We start from the raw sequence: 14,548 nt of genomic DNA, 5'->3' as shown, positions 1-14,548 counted from the left end.
CCTTTTGGCTCAGCTCCCTCTTCACCACAAATGTCCAGTACAGCAATACTGCAGGCACAGCACCCATCCACCTGTCAATCTCTCGTTCCATCCTTCCCTCACTCATGAACAAGAACCTGAGATACCTAAACTCCTCCACTTGAGGCAAGGACTCACTCTCAACCCAGAGAGGGCACTTCATCCTTGTCGACGGAGTACCATGGTCTCAGTTTTAGAGGTGCTGATTCTCATCCCGGCTGTCTTGCAATTGGCTGCAAACTGATCCTGGTTTGATGATGCCAACAGGACCATATCATCTGCAAAAAGGAGACGTGGAATCCTGAAGGCCACCAAAACAAACCCCCTCCACCACTTGGCTACGCCGAGAAATTCTGTCCATAAAAGTTATGAACAGAATCGGTGACAAAGGGCAGCCCTGGCAGAGACCAACTCCCACCGGGAACCAGTCTGACTTACTGCTGGCCATGAGAATCAAGCTCCTGCTCTATTTGTACAGGGAACGGATAGCCTGTTGCAGAGGCTATCTCCCAGAGCAGAGGCTGTACTCCCAGAGCACCCCCTAGAGGAACACAGTTGAATGCCTTCTCCACATCCACAAAACACATGTGGACTGGTTGAGTGAACCACATGTCACTCAGTCACACCCACGTTCTCAATCACCGGCATATTAACATTAATCACTTGCATCTGTTTCACTTCCCTGCAAAGTCCTGTGATGAACACTCCAATTTAGTTTCTCACTCGTCTCAATGTTGAATGTGCAGAGGCATAACGAGAGCCCAAACAGGCATGAACAATCAATTCCCTCTATTTAGTATGTCAGACAATACCAACCGATCACAATTGAAGAGACAATTATTATAATTACTATTGATAATTACAGTAAAATTAACACCTTAACATCATTAACTTTTTCTCCAGACAGCAAATACTTTAAAATCCATAAACACCACTTTACACACACAGCTTTATTTATTTATTCAAGTGCACAATTTTCAGTTTCCCAATTATTATTTAATTAGCCCTCCATTTTTGCATATTAACTTTACAGTGTTTATGACTATATCGACATTATACATTATCATTATGCAAATTCAGATCCAACAATGTACCCGTTAGAATTTAATTTCCAATATTATGTACATTTACATGTCGCATTACATCAGTTGAAGTTTCGCACCATTACCTCCAAGTGGAAGACGTCTCCTTTTCTACATTACTGTGTCCTTGAACAACATTGGGCCTTATTTAAACATGGACATCATCAAGAGGGCCTCACAAGTAAATTTGAGAAGGACCCACAGACCACATATTTCATTTTTACATTTCTAATCTCCATAATTCAGTATATAAAACCTTTTTGTACACACTCATTTTAATATTTCACCTCATGATAAATCGAGCTCACAGGCTAGAGTCTATTTGTGCTCCCTGGAGAAAGAGGGCCTGAAACTCCCTCATTACTGTGTGTGGAGTATTAAATTACAGGCACCTGTCACGTCTAGCCCCGCCCCCACCTGTCAAGTCTGTTTTGTTTATGTAGCCATGTGCTATCTGTAAGTCTTGGTCCCGCCTTGTGTTTTGTAACCCCGCCTCTCGTTATTGTGTTCAGGTGTTCCTTGTTTTGTTTGGTATATTTAAACCCGTTTTAAAGTCCTGGCTGAGCCCTGTTGTCTGTGTTAGTCTGTAACCTACTGTTTAGTCAACTGTTGGTAGGATGTTGTGTATCTTAGTAACACTGTAACCGTGAGTTGAATCACAGAGCATGCCTGGGTTAAAGCCTAAAAACCACATCACCTTGGGTGCCATTTTCTACAACATGTGAATGTGTTCTTCCCAAAACTTGGAATTGCATGAACTTATTAGGTTTTATTTGCTCTACACCTTTACCTGAACTGATTTAAAAGACAAAAGATTAATGGCCTGAATCATCAGACCTGAATCGCCTTTACTACAAATACATGGACACAGAAATAAAGAGATCTGGCTTACAAAGCTCTGTGAATTGGGTAGTTCAGTGTGAGGAGTAGTTCAGTGTCTGGGGTGGTGGGGATGTTCCCTGTTCAGAGCACAGGTTTTGTTGTACCCATTTAGTACACATTTATGAACTCTAAATCATAGTACATGTTCAGTATCTGTTGCTAGCCACATACTCTTAAGTGTGTGCGTAATACTGGTGCCACTGGTTAGTCAGACCCTCTCCAGTGTGTGTGTATGTGTGTGGATAGCGACCCCCTCTTCACTGGACATATATGACCAGTTAACCATATTCTCTTATCTGGCTATTTATGACTGGTTAATTTCTTTCTCTTTCCCTTTTTCTCTTTCCTGGGTGTGTGTGTGCCTGGGTGGCCACATCCCCTTTCACCAAGTGTGTGTGCCTGGGTAGCCACACCCCGTTTACCAGGTGTGTGTGCCTGGGTAGCCACACCCCCTTCACCAGGTGTGTGTGCCTGGGTAGCCACACCATCTACATCTATTGTGCTAGATGTGTCTGACTGGAGAGTCAAAGGACGTTTAGATTCTGACAGTCGCTCTCTGTCTGTGTTGCTGGTTTCATTGTCCACACTGGTGCTCTGTGATGTAGAGTCATGATATGAAGTTCACTGGTCAGTAGTCTTCCTACTCCACCATGATAAGGAAGCAAAGCCACTCGTAATCCATTCAGTCACAGACTTGTCAATGCTGTAAGGACAAAGTACAGGAACAATTAATACATGTGATACTCGTAATAACTCATCAGGTCTTTATCTGTTCATCTTTATTCACTGTATAATAAATGTAGATCTACATATGGAAATATATACTTCATTTTTACCTTACAACAGCACATAAAATACTAATCAACTATGATTTGGCCTTGATAAATGTTATAGAATTAATTATATTAATTAGTATTAATACTTAATCTTTAATTGGTTAGTTTTATCACACTCAGTATGTATTATACATAATTCAATCTCTTTCTGTGTCTTTAGTCCAGTACTCTGTGTAGTTCACTTACATCAGGTTACATCCTGAATTCTTCAATAGATGTGAGAGCTGCTTCAATGAATCTCCCAGTGGATTCTCTCGCAGGTCCAGTTCTCTCAGGTGGGAGTTTGACCTCAGAGCTGAAGTTAGAGCTACACAGCTTTTATCTCCTAGACTGCAGTTCTTTAGTCTACAGACAGAAGCACCCGTTACACATTATAAATATTTGTTATTGTTTCACTATAAACATAATTTGTCATGGCTCCTCCCCTGTCTGTCAGTTTTGTTGTTTATGTAACCATGTGCATGCTGTCAGTCTAGTCCAGGGGTGCCCATTACGCCCATTATCGTGAAGGAAGTGTGGGTAGATCGCATGACATTAAAAAGTAGTGGATGAATGACAGGCTATCGTCCATCTGCACTGATGGTTGTATTTTAATAGACATACATGGTAGCCAATCTGACGTCTAGGGTTTGACACACACGCGCATAGGTAGATCTTTGGTCGTCTTATAAGTAGCTCACAAGCTGAAAACTTGTGGGCACCCCTGGTCTAGTCCCTCCCAGTATTTTGTAACCCCACCCCTCATTAGTGAATTCATGTGTTTCTTGTTTAATGTTAGTATATATGCCTCGTGTCTGTCTTTTCATGTTGCAGGTTATTTTGTTAAATATCAAGCCTTGTTCCCAGTGTCGTGTTTGAGCCTTGTGATCAAGTGTGTATTGTGTATTACGTGTTCTAGTTCGTTGCAAGTTGTTACATTGTTGTTCTGCTCTTTAAATATGACCATGAACCGTGATAACGACTTGACTCACTCCTCTCAGCGTTTGTGTCCGCCCCCTTTTCCCTCAACACCACCAACGTTACATTATTACACTGCAGTTCACAACAAATCTTTGTTCAGATACATGACTGTTGATTTTACTCACAGCAGTTTCTCTAGTTTACACTCTTGATTCTCCAGTAGAGGGCAGAGTTTCTCTATTCCTGTGTGATGTAGTTCATTATAACTGAGGTCCAGCTCTCTGATGTGTGATGGGTTGGAACACAGAGCTGAAGACAGAGCAGCACAGCCTGCAACATCTAGTGTGCAGTTAATAATCCTGCAGAAACAAAAAAGACTGTTATTCACTGAAGATAAACCCTCTAAATATATGGATGCTTTAAGCATATACTTTAAATGACAATTCTAATCATAATGTTACAGATAAAGATCATTTTACTATTGTCAGAGTACATTTTTGGTCAGTTTTCTCTCTGAATCCCATTTTCTTAAATTCTCCTCATGTAAAACTTTGCTGGTATTTTAATTGACTCTTTTCTATCTCATGGCCTCAATCTCTCCTGCATCACTGACGTCTCCTTCAGTCTCTAGTGCAGGTGTAGAGAGTCACTGCTACTCTTCTACTGACCACAGAACCTCACACACACTGGAAATACTATTTACAGACTTCACTGACTACTCACAAACTACTCACTCCGCATTTAACACAATTCCTCACAGCAATCCTGTCATCACACCACACAAACCTGGCTTCAATAAAATATTTATGGGACTTCCAGTGAAATCAGAGTGATTTATGTACATTACGATGTTGTAACATATATTTCCCCTTGAGGATAAATAAAGTACTCTCTAATCATAGACACCACTGACACTCAACACTGACTTATCACACCTTGAACAGTGGGACATTTATGTCTAAATGTTAGTCATAGACCATCACTTCATCTTTAATACAATTCCTCACAGCAAACCTGCCAACATGGCACACACACACAACACACACACACACACCTGGCCTCAATAAACACACTTAGGGATTTTAAAGCTCTGCTGAAAGTTTTAGAGAAGAGATTTATAGATACCTGCACATGTAATTATTAATCTGTATAAATATGCTATGTTTTATGAATATTAGTTATTTAGTTACTGTTAATTTTTGTTATGTATATGTTATGTTTTATGGTAAGTGTATGAACAATATGTATATTATTAAATTGTTATTTTTCAGCTTAATTGTTGTTTTATATTGTATTGGAAACAGGTCTCTCTTGTAAATGAGATGCCAAGTCTCAATGGGACAACCAGTATAAATAAAGGTCTAATAATAATAATAAAATACATTTCAATTGTAGGTGCAAAGTTAATGAAATCAACACTTACTGGAAAAAGATAAATGGAACACTTTCAACATTCAAACATATTACCTAATGAAATACTCAAGCTCAGTAATTTACAATTGTTGTAAACTGTGACGTTCGAGCGCAGCCAAGGACGAGACACAGAATCCTTGGGTTGCGGAGCAAACGTAACTTTTAATAACTTTTAGTAACGTAACTTTTAGTAACCTTTTTTTTCTTTCACTTGTGTTGCGCAATAGCGCACGCTAAACACATAGACGTTTAACACAACGTGCAGACTTAGACAACGACGAGCACAGGACACTGCGCGAGCGCACATTAAGTAGACAAACCACATCAGCCCCACGTGATTACGAGACAAGCCACAGGTGAGACGGATTATCACATGAAATAACCATTACCACACAGATCCACTGACGCAGACGATGCACGTAGACTACGTAAACACACGCCAAAAAGGGAGGGGCCGGGGTCCTCAACGTGACATATACCCTGCATAATCATGGACGGATTGTCCTGAGAGACAGACTACATTAAATATCCTGCCACCAGCAGAAACTAGAGGGCTCTTTAAATTGAGAGTGATGTGCAGCGTGTTAATTAAGCTACTGAACCCATGTGAGTAAATGTGCACATTGCGCTTAATTAAAAGACGCTCCTACAAACTTTCACATGCATTTGTGTTCATAACACAGTAGAGAAACTGCCGACCTGTGTATCCGCTCGTCCTTCTGTTGACTGATGTCTAGTGTAGTTTACATGCTGCATATCAAAGTGACGGCTGATGTTGTTATTCTTTGAAAACTGCCACTGTTTGTTGGAATATCAGACATACAGCCGTTGATCGGCCCTCAGTGAAAAATATTTGGTTGTCCACTACTTATTAAACACTCGTCACTCAGTGTCCACTTTTCTTTTCTTTGGTTTGCTCATTCCGAAGGGTGAAAACGGCAGCGGGAAAGTTACACTCGAACACCCCCATACTCAAATAGTGGCCAGCGGGCCACATGCAGCCCATGGGCCATATGTTTCTGGCCCGCGAGCTGTTTTGAAAAGTGTTTTTTTTTTCATTCAATCGCGCTATCCGCTCTTATTTTGAAATCACGCACCGCGATCTCAAGACGCAAATAGACGCATAACCAATCACGCTGCACCCAGCGCGTCCGCCCATCACGCCGCCCATGGTGCGTCCGCCAATCGCGCTGTACCCCAAGGAGGGCTCGCAGCAGGGCGGGGAAAGGACCGCCTACCACAGCGCCTGCAGCTCCCGGGTTCTCCCCGTTGGCCGCTCTTCTCCTGGCGCGAAGCCTGGCGCCGGTTACATGTTTGTCAGTCCCAGTGTTCGTGTCTATTCCCGTATGTCTGCCTAATCCCCTATTCCCTTTCGTGCCTTTGTGTGTTCGTGAACGTTCCAGTGTGTTTGTCTAACGTCTTTTCCCCGATCTTCCCAGGGAGAGTGTTCTAGCCTGTATATGGCGGACTCTCCACCGAGGGCGGTCATCTCCCAGACGCAGGATGGAGCGCTGCGGATCCGCCCATCAATGTGGGTTCAGGGTACTTGGTCCTGTTAGCACCATGGGAAGGGTAGTGCCCTTGGTTGGGGGGTCTGTCACGTTGAGGTCCCCGGCCCCTCCCTTTGGGCATGTGTTTACGTTGTCTGCGTCTACTAGTCTGCGTCTGTGGATCTCCGTGGGTGTGGTTGTGTCTTGTGCTGATTCGTCTCACCTGTGGCTCGTCTCATCATCACGTGGGGCTGATGTGGTTTGTCTACTTAATGTGCGTTTGCGCAGTGTCCTGTGCTCATCGTTGTCTGAGTCTTACGTGTCACTATGTGTATTGAATGTTAAACGTGCGCTGTCTGCGCTATTGGTGAAGACTATTAAACGTAACGTCTGTCACGGAAAGGATATCTGTCTCGTCCTTCATCGTTGTGCCAACCGTTACCAGAGATGTCAGTAACGCGTTACTCTAATTTTACCACTTTTTTCGGTAACGAGTAATATAACGCGCTACTATTTCCAGTCCAGTAATCAGATTAAAGTTACTTATCCAAATAACTGTGCGTTACTATTTTTATTTTCCCTAGTAAAAATATAAATTTTTGCTTTCTTCTTGGCTCAGTTCTACTTTTGCGTCTGACCGTAGCGCTCGACTCTGCACGCTGCGCACGACCCTGTGAGAGCGCGAGCGCGTTTTACAAGTCATTTTTTGCAGTGTCCTCCCGTAACGACGTGTGGTAGTATAAAGAAACACCCCTCAAAAACAGGGGAAGGAACATTTACCTGAAGAATTTTAATGTTGCACTGTGTTCCACGTTTGAAAAGTGCTGGAATTTTGACTAACGTCGCCTACTTTAAAATGCTTGAAATTGTAACGGTATTTCGTTTCACAAGCTGTCTGACTGAACTGGGGTGGGTTTCCCGAAACGTTCGTAGCGCTAAGTACTTCGTAACCTCGTACAGCGCTACGAACGTTTCGGGAAACCCACCCCAGTTCGCTTGTATTACGTTTACAGATAAATTTACAAATAATACCGCGCAGCTACACAAACGTAATGTCAGGAGATACTGTCCGCAACTACTACTCCTCACGCCGAGTCTCGCCCTTTAAGTGACACTGGGGGGGGGGGGGGGGTCACTGCGCGCGCCAGGGTTGCTTTATCAATAGTTTCCCTCCTCGGGATTTTTGGATTAAGCAGTTTCTGCCTCGGTTACCGAACCTGCTTCAATACATTGTTACTGTTAAAAATGCACTTCCAATAAAGTGAGTATTGGAAAATTTTATTTTGCTGCTGAATGTAACTACTAAAGTAACTTGTAATCTAACGTAGTTACTTTTTAAATCAAGTAATATGTAACGTAACTAAGTTACTTTTAAAAGGAGTAATCAGTAATCAGTAATCGGATTACTTTCTCAAGGTAACTTAGCCATCACTGACCGTTACAAGCGGGCCGTATATGGGTAGGCCATAGTCTGCCAATATATGCACTACTACATTAATCCTCCAAATCATTAATGGAGTGTGTGTGTGTGTGTGTGTGTGTGTGTGTGTGTGCGTGTGTAAACATATATATGTATAGCTTTATTATTGTTATGAATGTAATAGTTCTCACTGTAGTTTCTCCAGTTTGCAGTCAGTGTTCTTCAGTAGTCTGCAGAGATTTTCCACTCCTGGTGTGTCTGGTTTATTCCCATTCAGATTCAGTTTTCTCAGGTGTGAGGGGTTTAAAATGAGAGCTGAAAACAAACCACTAAACTCTGACTTACTGTCTGTTTGATGCAGCCTGCAGAGCAGAAGAAAGAAGAACAAGACACAGTACACATGAGATGGTTAGATCAGACCCTAGATGGATAAGGTTAGATCAGACCCTAGATGGAGACACAATACACATGAGACGGTTAGATCTAACCCTAGATGGAGACACAGTACACATGAGATAGTTAGATCTGACCCTAGATGGAGACAGCATACATCAGGTGGCCATCAGACTTCTAATTCAAAATGGCATTAAAAAAATTCCACCTATACTTCCTTAAGAAAGCAAACTTTCAATACTCTTCAATATATACTTGGTCAACGCAGTGCTAGTTTTTTACCCATTTCATTGAAATCTCGACAACAGAAATATTTTTCAATGATAAATATGCAAGATGTCATGAGCTGATGTCCAATGTGTGATGACATCACAGTACCGGAAAAACAGTCTATGATTGTTTTAATTAGATTTCTTACGTGAGTTTTTGCAGTCTGAAGTGTGAATCCTGCAGTAGAGCACATATCTTCTCTATTCTGAGGTCTTTTGGTTTAGATTTACTCAGATCCAGCTCTCTCAGCAGTAAGGGGTTTGAACCCAAGGCTTTAGTCAGAGAATCACAGGCTTCCTCTGCAGCAGGACTCTTCAACAGTCTGTAGAGAGAGAGGGACATGCAGTTATGATAAATGTTCAGTATAATAGAGTAAGGAGAGTGTTACTGTTATCACTGTAAAGCACAAACGCTTTATAGTCACTCAAGCACGGGACATTGCGTAAACGCAGATTAAACAGACAAACACGAGTCTCGTGTGATGATGAGATGAGCCACAGGTGAGAATAGTGAACACACTCATATAAACCCACACTCACGGAAATACGTATATGGTCATAACTAGACACGGACAACACAAACACACGCCCAAAGGGAGGGGTCAGGGGCTATACAGTCACACATTTACATATCATTTAGTGGCTTTACTCTATTTGCTCAATACTGAACCATTTAAAACACAATCACAAACATGTGTAAACAATACAATCACAATGTGTGTAAAGTTCTTCACCTCAGTTTGTTCAGTTTGTATTTTTTATCTTTTTGTAAATCAGTGAGTTTCTTCACTCCTGAGTCTCCAGGGTCGTTTCCTCTCAGATCCATATCTGTCAGGTGTGATGAGGGGTTTGATTTCAGAGCTGAAGACAGAGCTTCATATCCTTCCTCTGTTATACTGCAGTCTATTAATCTATCAATAAAAAAGATAAAATTTACAACCTAAAACATCAGTCTTCTTTCCCCACTGTTCCTCTGTAGACCCTGTTTAGGGTTGGGTGTCGGGTAGCTGTCACAGCCCAGTTTACATCTTGGTTTTCTGTCTGTTTCTGCCATGTGGATACGATCCTGGTTTGTGACATTCCTCCACCACCCTCACCTCAGTCGCTCTCTCTCCTTCCACCACATGTGTGGAAGTTCAGGGTAGTTTATTGTTGATGAACAAGTGAGTATATATGGATTCATACTGCAGATTCTGAATCACCTGAATTACTACTGATATGCACAATCCAGTGTGCTGCATTTTATCATGACATGATGACTGCAATTTAACAATCTCTTTCAGTTCAAAAACAGAGTGATGGACCTTTCAATGTTAAATTGAAATACAAATTACATACAGTGGTCACTCATTTAACTACATACGTTCATGTTAGATTTAATGTAATTATAAATAATTCATACCCAATTCAATCACCAATTAATATTTATTTATACTAATAATCCAGAGTTTATAAGTGTTCTTATATTTATTGTTTCTTGCAGAGGACAATTTACCTCAGAATCTGCAGTTTACAGCTTGGCTTCACCAGCCCTGTACAGAGCTCTTTCACACCAAAATCCCGCAGGTTCTTGTTTCTGAGGTCCAGTTCTTTCAGATTGCAGGATTCTGAACTGAGAACTTTAGCAAAATCTGAACAGCTCTCTTCTGTCAGGTCATCATCATTTATCCTGAAAACAAAATGACATGAATGACCTATGACATTTATTTTAATGCACCCCCAAAGTTTTTTTAGAATGCTGACTGAATTAATTTGTAAACAGGCAGATTACAAAGCCCTTCATTAGAGGAATAAAAACACACAGCACTGTTCTATATGCAGTTGTAATGTTCCAAACAGGCAGGCGTGACACAAATGCAGGTTGGAAGTGAATTTATTGAATAAACAAGACAGGTAATGAAAACCAGGCTAAGGGGAACACAAGACTAAGGGGCACAAACACAGATACAGCAACACAGTAATACACTAACACGTAGCACTAAGTATGATAACTACAAACACTACGAACAACGAGTTAGGTAAACGCTAATGGAACAGGACGAACACAGAGGGCTAGCACAATACACATAACACGGGCAACACGAATAAACAGACACAAGAACAAGCAGACCAAATACACATGGGAGACGGATTGTAAATCAGCAAGGGAAACAGAGCACGGAATGAGACATGAATTCACTTGAACACACAAGGTAACTGAAAAGGTTGGACAACTATAAGACACACACACGAGGACTAACCAGATTTCAGGCGGGGAGAATAAATGGGGGAAACACAAGAGCAGAAAACAGAACCAACAAAGAACAACTTACAGACAATGACCGACGAGGGAACTGGACACGCGGGGCATTTAAACACAGACTAAGAGGAATGAAACAAGACACGGCTGGGAACGATAAAGGGGCAGAGACACAAGGTACAGGGGCGGGACAGACAGAGGAAAACCCAAGGGAATGAAGAAACAAGGCAGGGCTAGGGTGAACAACACAAGACGGGGCGGAGGGAGGACCTGTACGTGACAGCAGTATTTCTCCTTTGAGAAACACTATGATAAACAATTATAGATTTTGGTCATCTGCACGTGTGGATATTCATCATTAGGTCTGACAGTAAAGCATCAGACCTATTTAATCATGTCTTGGCTAATCATGTGCACTTCAGTTTATAATCCAAAGATAAATATGACTTAATCTAACTGCCTACAAGTTTAATCTCCTCTCGTGACGATCTTTTGATACTCACTGTACCCATCTGGCATGACAAAATCATGATATAACAAAGCTAAAAAAATGATGTCGTGAAATCCAAGGACTATACAACGACCATAATGCACGAGGGCACGAGACTTGATCAAAACAATTACTGAAAAAAGCACACACACACACACACACACACACACACACACACACACACACACACACACACACACACACACACACACACAAGACAAACACTAACCAGTGTTTGCCACATTTAAACTGGGAAGTGGATGCAATTCATTATTTGAAACCACTAACATTATGAGTGATCACACACACCCACATGCACACACGCACGCGCACACACACACACACACACACACACACACACACACACACACACACACACACACACACGCACACACACACACACACACACACACACACACACACACATCAATTCTGAGACAATATGAACTCTATTATTAGTAAAAATACTGACTGAAGTTTTTCCAGTGTGCAGTTTGAGTCCTGTAGTAAAACACAGAGCTGCTTCACTCTGGAATCTCCAGACACTCCTGCTGTGTTCCTGTCCAGTTTCATCTCTCTCAGCAGTAAGGGGTTTATACCCAGAGCTTCAGTCAGAGAAACACACGCTTCCTCTGCAGCAGGACTCTTCAACAGTCTGTAGAGAGAGAGGAGAACAATTTAGTTTAAATAACATTATTCCTCTGTTCAGCTCATAGAAATGCCCAGCAATAAACATTCCTCCCACTGATTGGTTAGCTATGACCTTACTGTTGACTGCTTATATTAAAACTCTGTTGCCAAATACTTTATTAAGATCATTAATACATTCACAATAGGAGTTCTACAACGTGGTTAACATAGTAAACATAGTAATAAATGTTAATCTTCAGTAAGGATTGGTGAATTAAAGGAAGTTCAGAGATATTTACTGAGGCCAGTTCTGGATTTCTCACCTTAGTTTCAGTTTTGGTAAACCAGAGAGCTTATTCACTCCCCATTCTGCAGGGTGATTCCCTCTGAGATCCAGATCTGTCAGGTGTGATGAGGGGTTTGATGTCAGAGCTGAATACAGATACAAATATCCCACCTCTGTTACACAGCAGTCTGAAAGCCTGGAGGAAGGAGAGAATATAATTAAATAGTAATAATGAGAGTCATTCAGTGTTACAGTGGCACAGTCCTGCTGAAAGAGTAATAAAACCTTAAAAGTTATGAGAGTAATGGGTCAAACTATTACATTACAGTCAGTTCTGGAAGGAACAACAGGTAAACCGTAAACATTAGACTTAGGGTTAGGGCTCTGGTACATAAACATCCAGATTATATGACAAACTAGAAGAACATCAGTTTTGTTCATGTTAAATGTAAGAAAAACATAGTTTATCCAGTTAATATTACAGATTGTGATGAGATTACAATAATGCAAATGTGAGTCAAAGTCAAGACATGAAAGCAAGACATGTAGAAAAATGACAGGATGAATTAAACAGAGTGAATTAAGGATGAATTAAACAGAGTGAAACAGAACTGTGGAGTACAGACTGATGGGTCAGAAACATTCAACAAACATCAACAACCACCTACTACGGGCAATAAGGTACTTAAAATAATAAGGGACAGAAGTAAACAAGGAGGTGAATTAGACACAGGACACAACACGGGTGTGAGGTCATATGTGGGTTAGGGACATAGGGGGACAACATGGGTGTGAGGTCATATGTGGGTTAGGGACACAAGGGGACAACACGGGTGTGAGGACATGTGGGGGTTAGGGACACAGGGGGACACAACACAGGTGTGAGGCCATGTGGGGGTTAGGGACACAGAAACACAGGACACACACTGACACAAAATAACAGAAGTCATGTGGTGGTCCACAACATGATCGTGGGAGTTAAGGAGCATGAACCAGGCAGGATGAGAGAGAGCTCTGTTTGAGATCATGCTCACGTAGATTTGTAAGTAATCAATGAAGGAAAACAACGAAATAATGAAAACTGAGACCATGATGGTGGATTAAATAGTCATGACAAAGTATAAAATATATAAAGAGAAGACACAGAGCCCTGGGAGACACCATGTGTGACTAGAGCTTTGAACATCAAAGGTAAATCACTCTTTCCACTACTTTAGCTATGAATTAGAAATTGAATTTAGGCTAGTAATTAATAATTGAGTTTGTAGTGATCAGATTAGAATTGGTTTAAGAGCTTCTGTCTTTTGTCACAGTACCATAAACTGAACTACTGTTTATCAGCTGTTAAATTATAGCAGAAATATCAGGTGGAGTTTACATTATTAATTCCTCAGGAAATACCATCTTACAACAAAGGCAGTTAGTAAAACGATAAGAGCTCACAACTACTGTTATTTCAGGAGAATTTACTTACTTCAGTGTTTCTAGATTGCAGAGGGGATTCTTCAGTAGATTAGAGATCTCCTTCACTCCATCATCTCCTATCTGATTCCCACTCAGGTCCAGCTCTCTTAGTTGTGAGGGGTTTGAACACAGAGCTGATCCCAGATCAGCACAACCTCTCTCTGTAATACTGCTGTTGCTCAGACTGAAAAGAAAACATTCATTAAGTCTTCAGTAACAGAGCATTCATACAAAGTTTCAGTCAAAAGTCAAAACTTATTAAAAGGTATCTGATCCTTCACTAGAAAGCACTACATAAGTTTCTGTGGTCTGCAGTGTAGATCCTCCAGTAGATCAGAGAGCTGCTTCACTCCTGAGTCTCCCTGTATTTTCCCACTCAGGTCCATCTCTCTCAGCAGTAAGGGGTTTGAACCTAGAGCTTCAGTCAGAGAAGCACAGAACTTCTCTGCAGCAGGACTCTTCAGCAGTCTGTGTAAAGGGAAAAAATATATACATTTTAACGCTGATGTAAATGAATGTTAAGAGCACACAGTCCCTGAGAGGATAAAGTAACTGACAATAATGTTCTCAATAAAATGTTCTCATGAAAAGTGAGTTTAAATCTGGATCTAAAACTTCAAATCTACATCTGGGCAGATCTGAGATCTTCTGGCAGTTTGATCCAACAAAAAATGTAAAGACGCACAAAATGATGAATTAATTACGTTTATTGTAAAATAATAAAATATAAGACTGA

The 14,548-nt window shown here is 41.2% G+C and overlaps 1 protein-coding gene and 1 long non-coding RNA gene across 2 annotated transcripts; both read right to left on the bottom strand.

The window, feature by feature from the left end:
* Positions 1-3,000: 3,000 nt before the first annotated feature.
* On the bottom strand, positions 3,001-9,529 carry LOC143475434 (ribonuclease inhibitor-like). The gene is made up of 5 exons (XM_076973292.1): positions 9,438-9,529; positions 8,853-9,026; positions 8,233-8,403; positions 3,904-4,077; positions 3,001-3,163 (listed from the first exon to the last, which is right to left on the bottom strand). Exons 1-5 carry the CDS (start codon positions 9,527-9,529, stop codon positions 3,001-3,003), a joined length of 774 nt encoding a protein of 257 aa, XP_076829407.1.
* A 675-nt stretch (positions 9,530-10,204) lies between these two features.
* LOC143474479 (uncharacterized) lies at positions 10,205-12,499 on the bottom strand. Its single transcript, XR_013120786.1, has 3 exons — positions 12,386-12,499; positions 11,905-12,087; positions 10,205-10,372 (listed from the first exon to the last, which is right to left on the bottom strand). It is a non-coding gene; the product is annotated as an uncharacterized LOC143474479 (long non-coding RNA).
* Positions 12,500-14,548: the final 2,049 nt, after the last annotated feature.

Source organism: Brachyhypopomus gauderio, chromosome 14 (genome assembly GCF_052324685.1).
Source record: "Brachyhypopomus gauderio isolate BG-103 chromosome 14, BGAUD_0.2, whole genome shotgun sequence".
Taxonomy (NCBI): Eukaryota; Metazoa; Chordata; class Actinopteri; order Gymnotiformes; family Hypopomidae; genus Brachyhypopomus; species Brachyhypopomus gauderio.
This window is presented reverse-complemented; position numbering and strand designations above follow the sequence as displayed.